The sequence below is a fragment of the Puma concolor genome, chromosome C1 (genome assembly GCF_028749965.1).
Source record: "Puma concolor isolate L17-30 chromosome C1, mPumCon1.1.hap2, whole genome shotgun sequence".
Taxonomy (NCBI): Eukaryota; Metazoa; Chordata; class Mammalia; order Carnivora; family Felidae; genus Puma; species Puma concolor.
The window spans coordinates 70,910,695-70,924,765 of NC_141674.1; the positions used below are offsets into that span (position 1 = coordinate 70,910,695).

Here is a 14,071-nt window from a genome sequence, read left to right on the forward strand (position 1 = left end):
AAGGAGAGATAAAGAGTTTTCTAGACAAACAAAAACTAAAGGAGTTTGTGACCATTAAACCAGCCCTACAAGAAATTTTAAGAGGGACTCTGAGGGGGAGTGAGGGGAAGACCAAAAGCACAGAGATTAGAAAGGACCAGAGAGCATCACCAGGTAACACCATGGCACTCAATTCATATCTTTCAATTAACACTCTGAATATAAATGAACTAAATGCTCTAATCCAAACACATAAGGTATCAGAATGGATAAAAAATGAGATCCACCTATATGCTGCATACAAGAGCATTTTAGAGCTAAAGACACATGCAGATTAAAAGTGAGGGGATGAAGAACCATCTATCATGCTCCTGGATGTCCAAATAAAGGCAAAATAGCCATACTTAATCAGACAAGCTCGATTTTAAAACAAAGACTGTAATAAGAAATGAAGAAGGGCATTATATCATAATGGCCCTATCCATCAAGGAGATCTGACAATTGTAAATATTTATGCCCCCGACTTGGAAGAACCAAATATATAAATCAGTTAATGATGAAAATAAGGAAAGTCATTGATAACAATACCATAATTATAAGAGACTTTAATACCCCACTTACAACAATGGACAGATCACCTCACCAAAGCAGAAAATCGACAAGGAAACAATGGCTTTGAATGACACAATGGACCAGATGGACTTACCTGATACATTCAGAACATTTCATCCTAAAGCAGCAGAATACACATTCTTCTCCAGTGCACATGAAACACTGTCCAGAATAGATCACATAGTGGGTCACAAATCAGCCCTCAACAGGTACAAAAAGACGGAGATCATAGCATGCATATTTTCAGATCACAATGCTATGAAACTTGAAATCAACCACAAGAAAAAATTTGGAAAGCCCTCAAATACATGGAAGTTAAAGAACATTCTATAAAGAATGAATGGGTTAACCAGGAAATTAAAGAAGAAATATAAAAATACAAATGAAAATGAAAACATGGCGGTCCAAATCTTTTGGGATACAGCAAAGACAGTCTTAAGAGAAGAGTACACTGTAATTCAGGCCTATCTAAGAAGCAAGAAAGGTCCCAAATACACAACCTAACCTTACACCTAAAGGAGCTAGAAAAAGAACAGCAAATAAAGCCTAAAGCCAGCAGAAGAAGGGAAATTTAATAAAGATTAGAGCAGAAATAAATGATATAGAAACAAACAAACAAAAACAGTAGAACAAATCAATGAAACTAAAAGCTAGTTTTTTTAAAGAATAAACAAAATTGATAACCCCCTAGTCAGACTTATCAAAAACTAAAGAAAGAGGAACCAAATAGATAAAATCATGAATGCAAGAGGAACCAATGCCACAGAAATACAAACAATTGTAAGAGAATATTATGAAAAATTATATGTAAACAAACTGGGCAGTCTGGAAGAAATGGACAAATTCCTAGAAACACACTACCAAAACTGAAACAGGAAGAAACAGAAAATTTGAACAGGTCCATAACTGGCAAAGAATTTGAATCAGTAAATCAACAAGAGGGGCGCCTGGGTGGCTCAAGTCAGTTGAGCGTCCGACTTTGGCTCAGGTCATGACCTCGCACTCCATGAGTTCAGGCCCCGCATCGGGCTCTGTGCTGACAACTCAGAGCCTGGAGCCTGCTTTGAATTCTGAGTCTCCCTCTCTCTCTACCCCTCCCCCACTCATGCTCGCTCTCTCTCTCTCTCTCTCTCTCTCTCTCTCTATCTCTATCAAAAATAAATAAACATTTAAAAAAAATTTTTTTTTTAAATCTCCCAACGAGAGTCCTGGGCCAGATGGCTTCCCAGGGGAATTCTACCAGACATTTAATGAAGAGTAAATACATGTTCTTCTCAAACTTTTCCAAAAAATAGAAATGGAAAGAAATCTTCCAAACTCATTCTACAAAGCTAGCATTATCTTGAATGCAAAATCAAAGACCCCACTAAAAAGGGGAATTACCGGCCAATATCCCTGAAGAACATGGATGCAAAAATTCCCAGCAAAATATTAGCAAATCAAATTCAATAGTACATTAAAAGAATTATTCACCATGATCAAGGGGGATTTATTCATGGGCTGTATGGCTGGTTCAATATTCACAAATCAATCAATGTGATATACCACATTAATAAAAGAAATGATAAGAACCACACGATCCTGTCAATAGATGCAGAAAAAGCATTTGACAAAATACAGCATCCATTCTTGATAAAAACCCTCAATAAATTAGGGATAGATGGAACATAATTCAACATCATAAAGGCCATATACAAAAGAACCACCGCTAATGTCATTGTCAATGGGGAAAAACTGAGAGTCTTTCTCCTATGGTCAGGAACAAGTATGTCCACTCTCATCGTTACTATTTAACACAGTACTGGCATCACACAACAAAAAGAAATAAAAGCAACCAAATAAGCAAGGAATAAGTCAAACTTTCACTATTTGCAGACAACATGATACTCTATGCAGAAAACCTGAAAGTTCAACTGCAAAAAAAAGTGCTAGAATGAAAACAAGAATTCAGTAAAGTTGCAGGATATAAAATCAACGTGAATAAATCTGTTACATTTTTATACACCAATAACAAAGCAGCAGAAAAAGAAATCAAGGAATTGATCCCATTTGTAATTGCACCAAAAACAATAGATACCTAGGAATATATCTAACTAAAGAGATAAAAGATCTATACTCTGAAAACCACAGAACACACATAAAAGAAATTGAAGAAGACACAAAAAAATGGAAAAGCATTCCATAGTCATGGATTGGAAGAACAAATATTGTTAAAATGTCTATACTACCCAAAGCAATCTACCCATTAAAAAAAAAATTTTTTTTTTTAGTGTTTATTTATCATTGGGAGACAGAGAGAGACAGAGCATGAGCATGAAAGGGGCAGAGAGAGGGGGAGAGACAGAATCCAAAGCAGGCTCCAGGCTCTGAGCTGTCAGCACAGAGCCCGACATGGAGCTCGAACCCATGAACCCCGAGATCATAACCTGAGCCTAAGTCAGATGCTTAACTGACTGAGCCACCCAGGCACCCATCAATCTACCCATTTAATGCAATCCTTATCAGAATACCACCAGCATTTTTCACTGAGTTGGAACAAACAGTCCTAAAATTTGTATGGAACCAGAAAAGACCCCAAATAACCAAATGTTGAAAACAACCAAAAAACAAAAAACTTGAGGAATCACAATTCCGAATTTCAAGCTATATTACAAAGCTGCAATCATCAAGACAATATGGTACTGGTACAAAAACAGACACATAGGTCAATGGAACAGAACAGAAACTATATGGTGAACTAATCTTTGACAAAGTTGGACAGAATATCCAATGGAAAAAAAGACAGTCTTTTCAACAAATGGTGTCGGGAAAACTGGACGACAACATGCAGAAGAATGAAACTGTACCACTTTCTCACACCATACACAAAAATAAATTCAAAATGGAAGAAAGACCTAAATGTGAGTCAGGAAACCATCAAAGTCCTAGAGGAGAAAACAGGCAACAACCTCTTTGACCTCGGCTGCAGCAACTTCTTACTAGACAGGTTGCTGAAGGCAAGGGAAACAACAACAAACACGAACTACTTGAGTCTTCATCAAGGTAAAAAGCTTTTGCACAGTGAAAGAAACAATCAACAAAATTAAAAGACAGCCCAAAGAATGGGGGAAGATATTTGCAAACAAAATATCTGATAAAGGGTTAGTATCCAAAATCTATAAAGAACTTATCAAACTCAACACCCAAAAAACAAATAACCCAGTTAAGAAATGGGCAGAAGACATGAATAGACACTTTCTCAAAGAAGACATCCAGATGACTAACAGACATATGAAAAGATACTCAAGATCACTCATCATCGGGGAAACACAAATCAAAACCACGATGATATACCACCTCACATCTGTTAGAATGGCTAAAATTAACAACACAAGAAACTACAGGTGTGGGAAAGGATGCAGAGAAAGGGAAATCCTCTTGCAGTGCTGGTGGGAATGCAAACTTGTGCAGCCACTCTGGAGAGTAGTATGGAGATTCTTCAAGAAACTAAAAATAGAACTACCCTAGGATCCAGCAATTGCACTATTAGGTACTTTCCCAGAGAATACAAAAATACATATTTAAAGGGGTACATGCACTCCAATGTTGATAGCAGCATTATCGACAATAGCCAAATGTCCATCAATTGATGAACTGAGGAATGGATAAAGAAGATGTGATATATATACACATACATATATGTATATGGAATATTACATATACATACATATATACAATGGAATATTATTCAGATATCAAAATGAAAGAAATCTTGCTATGGCAATGACATGGATAGAGCTAGAATGTATTATGCTAAGTGAAATACGTTAATCAGAGAAAGACAAATTTCATTCATATGTGGAATTTAAGAGACAAAACAGATGAACATATGAGAAGGGGAGGTGGGGAAGGGAAGAGAGGGAAACAAACCACAAGAGATTTTTTATGACAGAAAACAAACTATGTGTTGATGGGGGGAGGTGGGTGGGGCATGGGCCAGAAAGGTGATGGGTACTAAGGAGAGCACTTGTGATGAGCACTGGGTGTTGTATGTAAGTGATGAATCACTGAATTCTACTCCTGAAACCAATATTGCACTGTATGCTAACTAAAATTTAGTTTTTTTTAAAAAAGGGGGAAAAAATAAAAGACGAAAAAATAGAAAAAAATAATGATCCCACAAAAGAATTTAAAATTTGCTGTGATTTCATTTGTGGTCTCTGTGCTAGGAACATGTAAATTAATCCTTTGACTATGACCACTCCTTTCAAAACCCTTTCAGATGTAATTATATATCCATGATATTTCTAGAGCACAGTTTCTCTATTCTAGAAGTAATGTTATCTCAATGAATACTGCCTGACTGAAATCTCAAACATAGTGTTCTTCCTCCTTTCATGCACTCAACTTATACCAAAGCAGGTAGTAGTACACACTTTCTTGGTAAACTTAATGTGTGTGTGTGTGTGTGTCTGTGTGTGTGTGTGTGTGTGTGTGTGTCTATGCACACGCAGGTACACAAATATATATAAATATACTTACAATTCTAAATTTACCATGATGATCCCAATCAGGAAACACCTCATCACCCACCCCCACCACCACAGAGAGAGAGACACACAGAGAGAGAGAAAGAGATTTATTTCCTTAGTGTAAATGAAACTCTTTTTAAGTCTCAAGGGGAAAGTTTTATTTGAGACTTGGTAATGGTTCAGGTCTCATTTTACATAAACCAACTCGCTTAACCCTCAGAGAAAGAAAACAGATTTTCAGAAAGAAAAAAAATATTAAGGAAAATATTTTTCTGAAGAAATTTACTTCCCAGTGGGAAATTCAAAGACTCCATTTTCAATTTTCTGTGGATATTTGATATCTTTGGAATTTTTAAAAATGCTTTAAAAACTCAGAAAGGCATTTTTTTTTTAGCAGAAAGGCTACTTTTTATTTTTTTGGGAGAAATGTGGTCCTAAAAAGATAGCATGTCATCAGTGAATGACAGGTTTTCTTAAAAGGAATGAGATTCAAATGAATAGACTGAAAGGAATAAATTTTCTTCCATATTCTGAGATGTTCAGGACTAAATATAATACTGTTTTTATTATTTTAAGAAAGTTATTGCATTCAAGAAGCAGTAATGTGCTAGCTAAATTAACTTTTAAAATAAGTTTTAATTTATTACTAAATATAAGAAAAACTAGATATAACACATACATGTTTGTATATACCCATATATACCTGTGTGTGTGTGTGTGTGTGTGTGTGTGTGTGTGTGCAATTGACTTAACCTAATTTGATCAAGAAAAATATTGGAGAATACCAATTAATTACAGAATGTGTTTATAATTAATATGTCTTAATTTCAAAGTCCTACATGTTTAGGCCCAGATAAATAAAAATTTCATATAAATACAAATACATTCAGGAAAACATCCTGTGTTACAACTGTCTGCTTAGGACTTTTCTCTCCACTGAAATTGAGTATTGCTACATCCTCTTCTCTTAATTTGGATATATTTTTATTTTGATCCTTTGGAGCCATTTGATTAGATCCACTATCAAGTTACACACATCATGGCAATTTTTCTTTTCCTGATTTGGAGTATAGAGACGTAAGAAAAGAACAAATAAAATGGAAGCAAGGTAAAAAGAGCTTTTTCTATAACACTCGAATTTGATGGAACAGTCTGAATATTATATAAGTTATATCACCAGCTCTGCTTCTCAATCTCTCATTCTTCCTTAAATATTTAAAATAAATATGTGGATCAAAGTCTTTTACCAATTTTTGTTGTGTATGTTCACCACCACAGGCCAAAGACCACATTCTACTCTATTAATTCATATTTAAGTGTCAGCGCACCAGTGTTCATAAAGAAAAAAAGAAAATGGATAGGAATTGCTTCATTTGGTACTAGGCTAACTTTCTCTGCACAAAGGAAACCTATCTTTCAAACTGAGTATGTTAGAACTATGTCCCCCACCTCCTATCCACTACACCTGGCATATAGAGGCATATAGAAATAAGAAGGTGAAAGGATGTAAAAATAACTTATAATACCAGTTCCTTTTTAAAGAACCCAAGGTCTTATCTGCCTTTTTTCTGTATCTAACTTCCGAAAAACAGAAGAGCCAAAATCCATAAATTGAAAAAGAAAAATTAACTGGTTAAAAATTTGTTTGGTACTCCCTAATGCTCAGAGATACATAACAGGAAACAACTTTAAACAACCATTTTTAGTAATATAACAATAAGATACAGAATAGTGAATACTTCTGGCAATAAAGGGGAGGTATTAATGAAATCCAGAGACTTGAAAAGCCTCTAATTATCCGGCAATCCAATATTTTTCACCAACTTTCTCATCAAAATATTTAATAAAGTAGTTATCTAAAAAGTAAAACTGATTCATCTTTTTTCTCCTTCTCTAATAGAAGTCGGAATGGATGACTGAGTGGACCAAAGTTAAGTAGCAGAAAGGAGAAAGGAAAATCAAAACAAAACAAAACAAAAACTGGCCTATACCAACGGAATAAACAGCAACAATTGAGCTGAAAAGTACTAACAACAACACATCCAATTGAAAGTGATATGAGAACAGGAAGATTCATGTCATTTTTAGTCTATATGTTATGCATATATTTTTAAGTAGGCATATAATTCAGCCTGAAAGCAGACTGCTTAGAATACTCCTTATCATTTCTTCTTGCCTGAAGATTCTAAGAGAAAAAGCTTTTCCATGAAAAACTTCCACTAGAAAATGCCTTTGGCTAACAGGTCCAAACAGATTCTCTTTCTTTGGGGTATACAGATCATAGTTTTGAGTGGAGAAAAGGCTTTTCCAAACAATACATTTCTTCTCCCATACCTCCCCCTGCCTCCTCTTTTTTGTTTTACCTGGAAAACTATTCTTCCTCTTCCTACAAGTCTCAGCTGAAATGTTACATCCTTTGGCTACCTTTCATGAGCTCTCAGACCTGAGTTTGAGTCCACAGCACCAAGACTTCCTCTATCCCAGCAAAACATGGCAGATAATTTTATTCATGAAAATTCTAAGAGCTATTCCCCTACAGAGAACACATTCAGAATGTGGGGCATCATGTGATAACAAGAGAAGGTTCCATGTAACAACAAGGGTCACTGAGCATGGGCTTTAGCAGCCTGGAAAAGTAAGAAAGAGGGATAAGGGTGTTTTCTATTTGGTGCATCAGTAAAACTTCTGGGCCAACTCTAGGGAAACCTGCCACAAAGGTTCCTACGATATTCTTTGATGTGTCTGGATGTGGACAGGGAGTGGTTTATTTATTTTGCTTTGTTATTGGGGTGTTGATGGGCAGAGGAAAGAATCAAGGTGGCCCAGACTTATTTGAATTATATTTTTCCAAGATTTTACACCTAACTGTGAATGACAGTTGTGCTTTTATTAAAATCATTCTCTTAGAACTGAGTTTAGAGTAGATTTTTGCCTTGACTATTGGGCTGTTAGGCCAAACGTTAAAGGAGTATGCATTGACTAAACATGACTCAAAGGATTACCAACACTACTCTGGGTCTAACCTGTGAATCAAACACAATGCTGTGTGACTTCATGAAATTGAGGAAGCCTAAGAAACCCATTCGTAAGGCTGCAAAATAAAACCCAGTGTTAAACTCACCTCTACAAACCGCCAAAATTTTAAAGAAATGGATGGAGTATGGAGGTCAAATTGGGCTCAAAGCTACTCCTGCTCTATTTGCCCAGATGTGGTGGGGCTGGGGATCTGACTAAGGCTATGGGACTTGCAATCAAGCAAGTCTGGCAACCACTGGGAATGCTGCTTTGAAGGGAATCAGTGAAACACACAGCTAAGAGCTTGGGCTCTTGTCTCAGACAACCTGGGTTTAAATCCATGCTCACCTAGTTACTATAAGAACCTGGATACATGCTCTCTCTATGCGTTAATTTCCTCATCTATACAATGAGAATAACAATAATAATTTACTCAAAACACTAAAGTGGCAACTATAAAACTATTTAATGTATAAAACAACGTCAGGCTTTTAGTAAGTCTTCAATAAATGTTGTTAACTCTCATCATCAATACCAATAATAATAGATACCACCAGAGAAATTTAAGGGGAGTATTGTGCAAAACACAAGAGAAAAAGATTCTGAATCAATTAATATTTTACCAAACTAGTTCAGGGAAGAGGAGCCCTAGAGGCAAAGAAGAACCACTTGATGGACATCTTTAGGGTCTGGAGTTGGAGATTATCTCATGAACTCAAAGCTACCAGCACTAGTTTCAGTAGCAGACTGTCTGACTGTTTTCCCTGGTGAAAAATAGCTGGGATTCATATGTAGCATTCCAACCAATGGATCAACAAACAGAAAACAAAACAAAACAAAACAAAAAACATTCCAACTGTGAGTCTAGATTGAGAGAACTTCTACAAAGAGGCAACAACTAACAGGCCATAGAGCATAGTTCAAATATTCCACTTAACTATCTGAGGAAATAATTTATAGCCAAGATTACTCTCAGGTTTTACCCAAACCCAGAGCACCTTAGAAAGTCTTCCTGTTGTGAATGGCTACTGAGGAGATAGTAGTGAGAGTAAGTCTGCAAATGATATGAATGAATCAGTACTAGATGACCAGAATATTTAAATGGAGGACATTCAGACATCATTTCAGACTACAATAGGCTGTTATGATTTTACCAAAAAGGAAGTACAGGCTGGGTCTTTACACTGAATTTAAATAATGCAAAGGGAATTGGAGGGATAGGGTTGTGGAAAGCAGCCCGGTCAGACACTTAAGGACACCAAAACCTCCGATGAAGAAAAGAAAACATTTTAAAGATATTTGAAAATAACGAGCTTGTTTTTCTGGCACAAGCTTTAAGTAGAAAAGTAATGACAAAGAGGACTAGAGAAATAAGAAAGAATCAGCATATTAGAGAGTGTTGTGTCTCTAGATAAAAACTCTAGACTTTAATGATAAATGAGGGAACTCACTACAGATTTTAGGAAATGACCCCTGACAGTAGGATGGATATGGGAAACAAAAAACTGGAGGCAAAAATGTCTAGAAATCTACTAATCTTACCTAGCCTTTCTATAAATGGCTAGAATACTTTCTGTCTCTTTTATAATCATTACTTTTTTATATCTCTTCTTTTGTCTACTAGAGGCAACCAAGCTTATTGGTTAAGACCATAAATTCTTGGGCCAGGTTCCTTGAGGCCAAATCCCAGTTGCACTAGGTCCTTAGCACCTATCTGTGCCTCAGTTTCCTTGTCTATAAAATGGTGATAAATCATAAAACCTGTTATGAGGATTAAATCACTCATTATACATCAAGTGTTTAGAACAATGCCTGGCATGCAGTAAGTAGTATAGCTTTAGCTATTATCATTGTTAAGAGTCTTGCGGGGATCTGTGGGGAATTCAACTCTGTATCTCCAAAAGTATTCAAGGCGGTAATAAGTACTTAACAATAGCTAAGAACAATGAAAAAGAAAGTAGCCCCATGGGAATGTGACAGAAAAACTAACAGGATTTAGTAAACAATTGAAGATGCAGAAGCCCCTAAAATATCAAACCTGCATAACAAAGGGATTAAGGGAAGGCCAGAAAGGTAGCCCTTTCTAATTGAAAAAGAGGTAGGGAATGTTTGATTTTAAATTATCTTAAGGCTAAAGAAACAATGAATCACAATAGCTTTGGCAGGACTGAAATTTTGGAGAGGGACGGTAGCCATATTTTGGAAGTCTGTTGTACGAAGGAAAGAGCAAAAGAACATTAAGAATATTGATTCGTAATTGAGATTTTTCATTAAGACTACTTTCTCTCCATTGAATTCAATTTAGTTAGGTGTTATGTTCATATTCATTATCTCATCTAAATCAGTTCAACTGCTATAAACTACAGCTGAGTACAAAAAAATTATATGCAGTAAAAAATATCCATATTTTAAGAGATCATTATGGAAATTCAACCATTTTATTGGCCTTCCTCTAACCAAATAATAAAATGTTAAAAGTAACAATAATAAAAGATAATTTAGAACTTACCCTGAATCACAGAAACAGTTCCACAGTCCTTGACCATGACTCCAGAGTAAGCGATTAAAAACCCTATTGAAAATCCGATATAAATTTACTTCCTCGACATCAGGTACCTTCCAGATGCGTGGAAGAATTGTACGGATACTTGTTTTTACTATGTCCAAAACCTAGTGGAAAAACCAAAGTTATTTCAAAATCTAAGTGTGTAAGTGTGTGTCTAAAATTCTAAGATGAATATATGTAATTCAAGCATAAATACACACACACACACACACACACACACACACACACTAATTCATTAAACAATAGCACAGAGTAAAGATCCCATGCAGTTATGTAAGTTTGGTATATGCCACAGGTGGCAAATCAGACTCTTGGAGTAAGAAGAGATTAAGTTTGAAGTTAAAATTTAAGTTAAATGCAAATTAAATCAATAAATGGAGATTGAAAAATAGTAAGCTTTACTTAAAAAATAAAGCTGAATCCTCATCCACTCGATTTAAAAAATCAGCTCTAGAGGGATTAGAGTCTTAAGTTTAAAAAATAAACCATTAAGAAAGAATTAAATCATGTCATCTGTAGCAACATGGCTGGAACTGGAAGGTATTATACCGAGTGAAATAAGTCAGTCAGAGAAGGACAGATATCATATGTTTTCACTCATTTGTGGATCTTGAGAAACTTAACAGAAGACCATGGGGGAAGGGAAGGGGAAAATATAGTTACAAACAGAGAGGGAGGGAGGCAAACCATAATAAACTCTTAAATACAGAGAACAACCTGAGGGTGGAAGGGGGTGGGAGAGAGGGGGAAAATGGGTGATGGGCATTGACGAGGGCACTTTTTGGGATGAGCACTAGATGTTGTATGTAAGCGATGAACCAGGGAATCTATCCCAAAAAACAAGAGCATACTTTACACACTGTATGTTAGCCAATTTGACAATAAATTATATTAAAAATTAAATAAAATAAAATAAATTTAAAAAATAAAAATAAAATAGAAATAAACCACTAAATATCTTAGTGAAAAGCATTGGTGAATATCTTTTAGTCCTTAGGTTAAAAAAAGATTACTTTAACTCACAAAAAGTGTGGGTCATAAAAGAATAATAGATTGATTATATTAAAATTAAGAACTTCTGGCCATCAAAAAATACATTCAAGAAAATAAAGGATCAAGTTACAAACTGGGAAAATAGATTTAAAATATATACCTCCAACAAAAGATTAATATCAGAAATACATAATGAATGCCTAACAAATTGTTAACATAAACACCACCAACTTAGAAAAAAATGCACAAAAATACATGGACTGGAATTTCACAAAAGAGGGAATAAATTTGCCCAATAAACATAAGAGACAAAAATTAAAACCATAAGATATCTCTTCATGTCCATTTAACTGACAAAAATTCAAAGTCTGACAACACCAAGTGCTGGAGAAACAGGGACGTGCAGGGTCTCTTAGACACTTTTGGTGGGAGTAGCAATTGGTGCTGTCACTCAAAAATGGCTTGGCATTATCTCCTAAAGTTAAAAATTCATATACCCTATAACCCAGCTACGTTGGTCCTAAGAGAAATCCTCTCAGAGGTTAAAAACAAGAGGCATGTACAAGAATGTTCTAACAGCTGTTCACAATTGCAAACAGCTGGGAACATCCTAATTGTCCTTCAATGGGAGACTGAACAAATAAACTGATATCCTCATTCCAGTGAACTATTATACAATAATCAAAATGAATGAAATACAACAACACGCAAAACACAAGCATCCTAGTAATATAATAGTACATTTTTAAAAATGCAAACCTGAGTTATAATATACAGTATGAAATCCCTTTAATAGAAGTAAAAACAACTAAATATTAAAAATACTTATGGGGAATAAAGACAGACAAATAAGAATTTATAAAGAAAGAAAGTAAAGAACTAATAAATCCTGAATTCAAGAAAATGGCTCCTTGAGATATGGGGAGGATGTCCAGGGGAATGGAGTAGAGTCATGTGATTGAATAACAGGTCACTGCCAGGAACATAAGTTTTGTTTTAGATGTGGGGGTCACAAACGGGACAGTGACCTTACAAACACTAAGTAAAAGCAGGTCATATACAGATCATTAATGAGAGAGTATCATGAAATAAGAACTATGTTTAATCTAATTCTGGACAACTGAAATCCTAGAGGTTCTAAAAACATTTGTAAACCCAAAAATTGACTTTGCCCAGTTCACATCTATTTAATAATTATACAATGCAGTATTTCCAATGAAAAGTCTTAAAAAAAAATAGGAAGCACCAACAAATACAGTTATTCATACAGTTATTCAAGACTTTTAGTTTGTATTTTATTTATCTAATTGAAGGAACTGCCTGGAAGTATGTGAGTGAGTGGTGAGAAGAGAAAGAAGCTTGCAAACATCAAGGCTGAAGAAAGACAGATTTCCCTCAATTGGCACAAATGTAGAGAGAACTGGAGGCAGATAGAGGAAGAATTTAATTTGCCTGTCTTTAAAACAACCATATTTAAAGAAGGGATACTAGTTCTCTCTGAGAAGGCAAATGTAGAATAAATATCTGTTCAAAATCAATTTAGTAAAAAACTTTCAAAACACTTTATTTAGAGAAGAAGGTCGACTCCAACTTCTCATGATGAATTGTGTGAGCCTCATGCCTTCCCTTCCTGTTCACCATGAAGTGGAAACAGTATTTGCAACTCCCACTGCAGGTTAAGGGTATGTCAGATGAAGGGGCAGCGAATAAGGAGAGAGAATGCAATCTGTAATAAAGTCGCCTGGGGAAAAAATTGTCCTGGAAAAGCTCGTTATTACAGATAACAAATGCTTAATAATTAAGAAGTATTTAAAAATTTTTTTAATATGAATTATTCACAATAATACTGATATGTGTATTGATTAATACCTTTTATTTTTTACAATTTTCATTTAAGCTATTAGTTTAACTCATGTGTATATTTTTTAATGTTATTTATTTTTGAGAGAGCAAGCAGGGGAGAAGCAGAAAGAGGGAGACAGAATCTGAAGTGGACTCCACACTGACAGCAGAGAGACCGTTGTGACCTCGAACTCACAAACACGAGATCACGACCAGAGCTGAAGTCGGACACTTAACCAACTGAGCCACCCAGGCACCCCAAACTCTATATTTTTTTAATGTAGAAGGCAGTACTCATGACTGATGTGATGGAAGAATCCACATGAGCAGTAAATGATAAATTTCAATAAATTTTCCTTTCTACTTTCTATGTATTAGTGAGTAATAACAGGCCAAAAGTCGTAACACAGGACAAATTTAAAAAGCAGCCATGCTAACGTTAATTTCATATTCTATTAATAAACAGCTATTCATCTTTAAAGCATTTGAGATTATAAGTTATTTATTTCTTTTTGAATACATTTTATGGTAAAATGCACACAACGCATAAGAA

General features: G+C 35.2%; 1 protein-coding gene across 6 annotated transcripts in view; it reads right to left on the reverse strand.

Moving 5' to 3' along the window:
- The window catches only part of TTLL7 (tubulin tyrosine ligase like 7), a 143,552-nt gene that overhangs the window by 17,623 nt on the left and 111,858 nt on the right, over nucleotides 1-14,071 (reverse strand). For all 6 annotated transcript variants that reach the window (XR_015254825.1, XM_086717406.1, XM_025912128.2 and 3 more), the window contains exon 19: nucleotides 10,627-10,787. Coding sequence is in view for 5 of the 6 variants with exons in the window: in XM_086717406.1 (XP_086573532.1) it covers nucleotides 10,627-10,787 (161 nt within the window). In the remaining variant the exon portion in view is untranslated. The remainder of the gene's footprint in view (nucleotides 1-10,626; nucleotides 10,788-14,071) is intronic.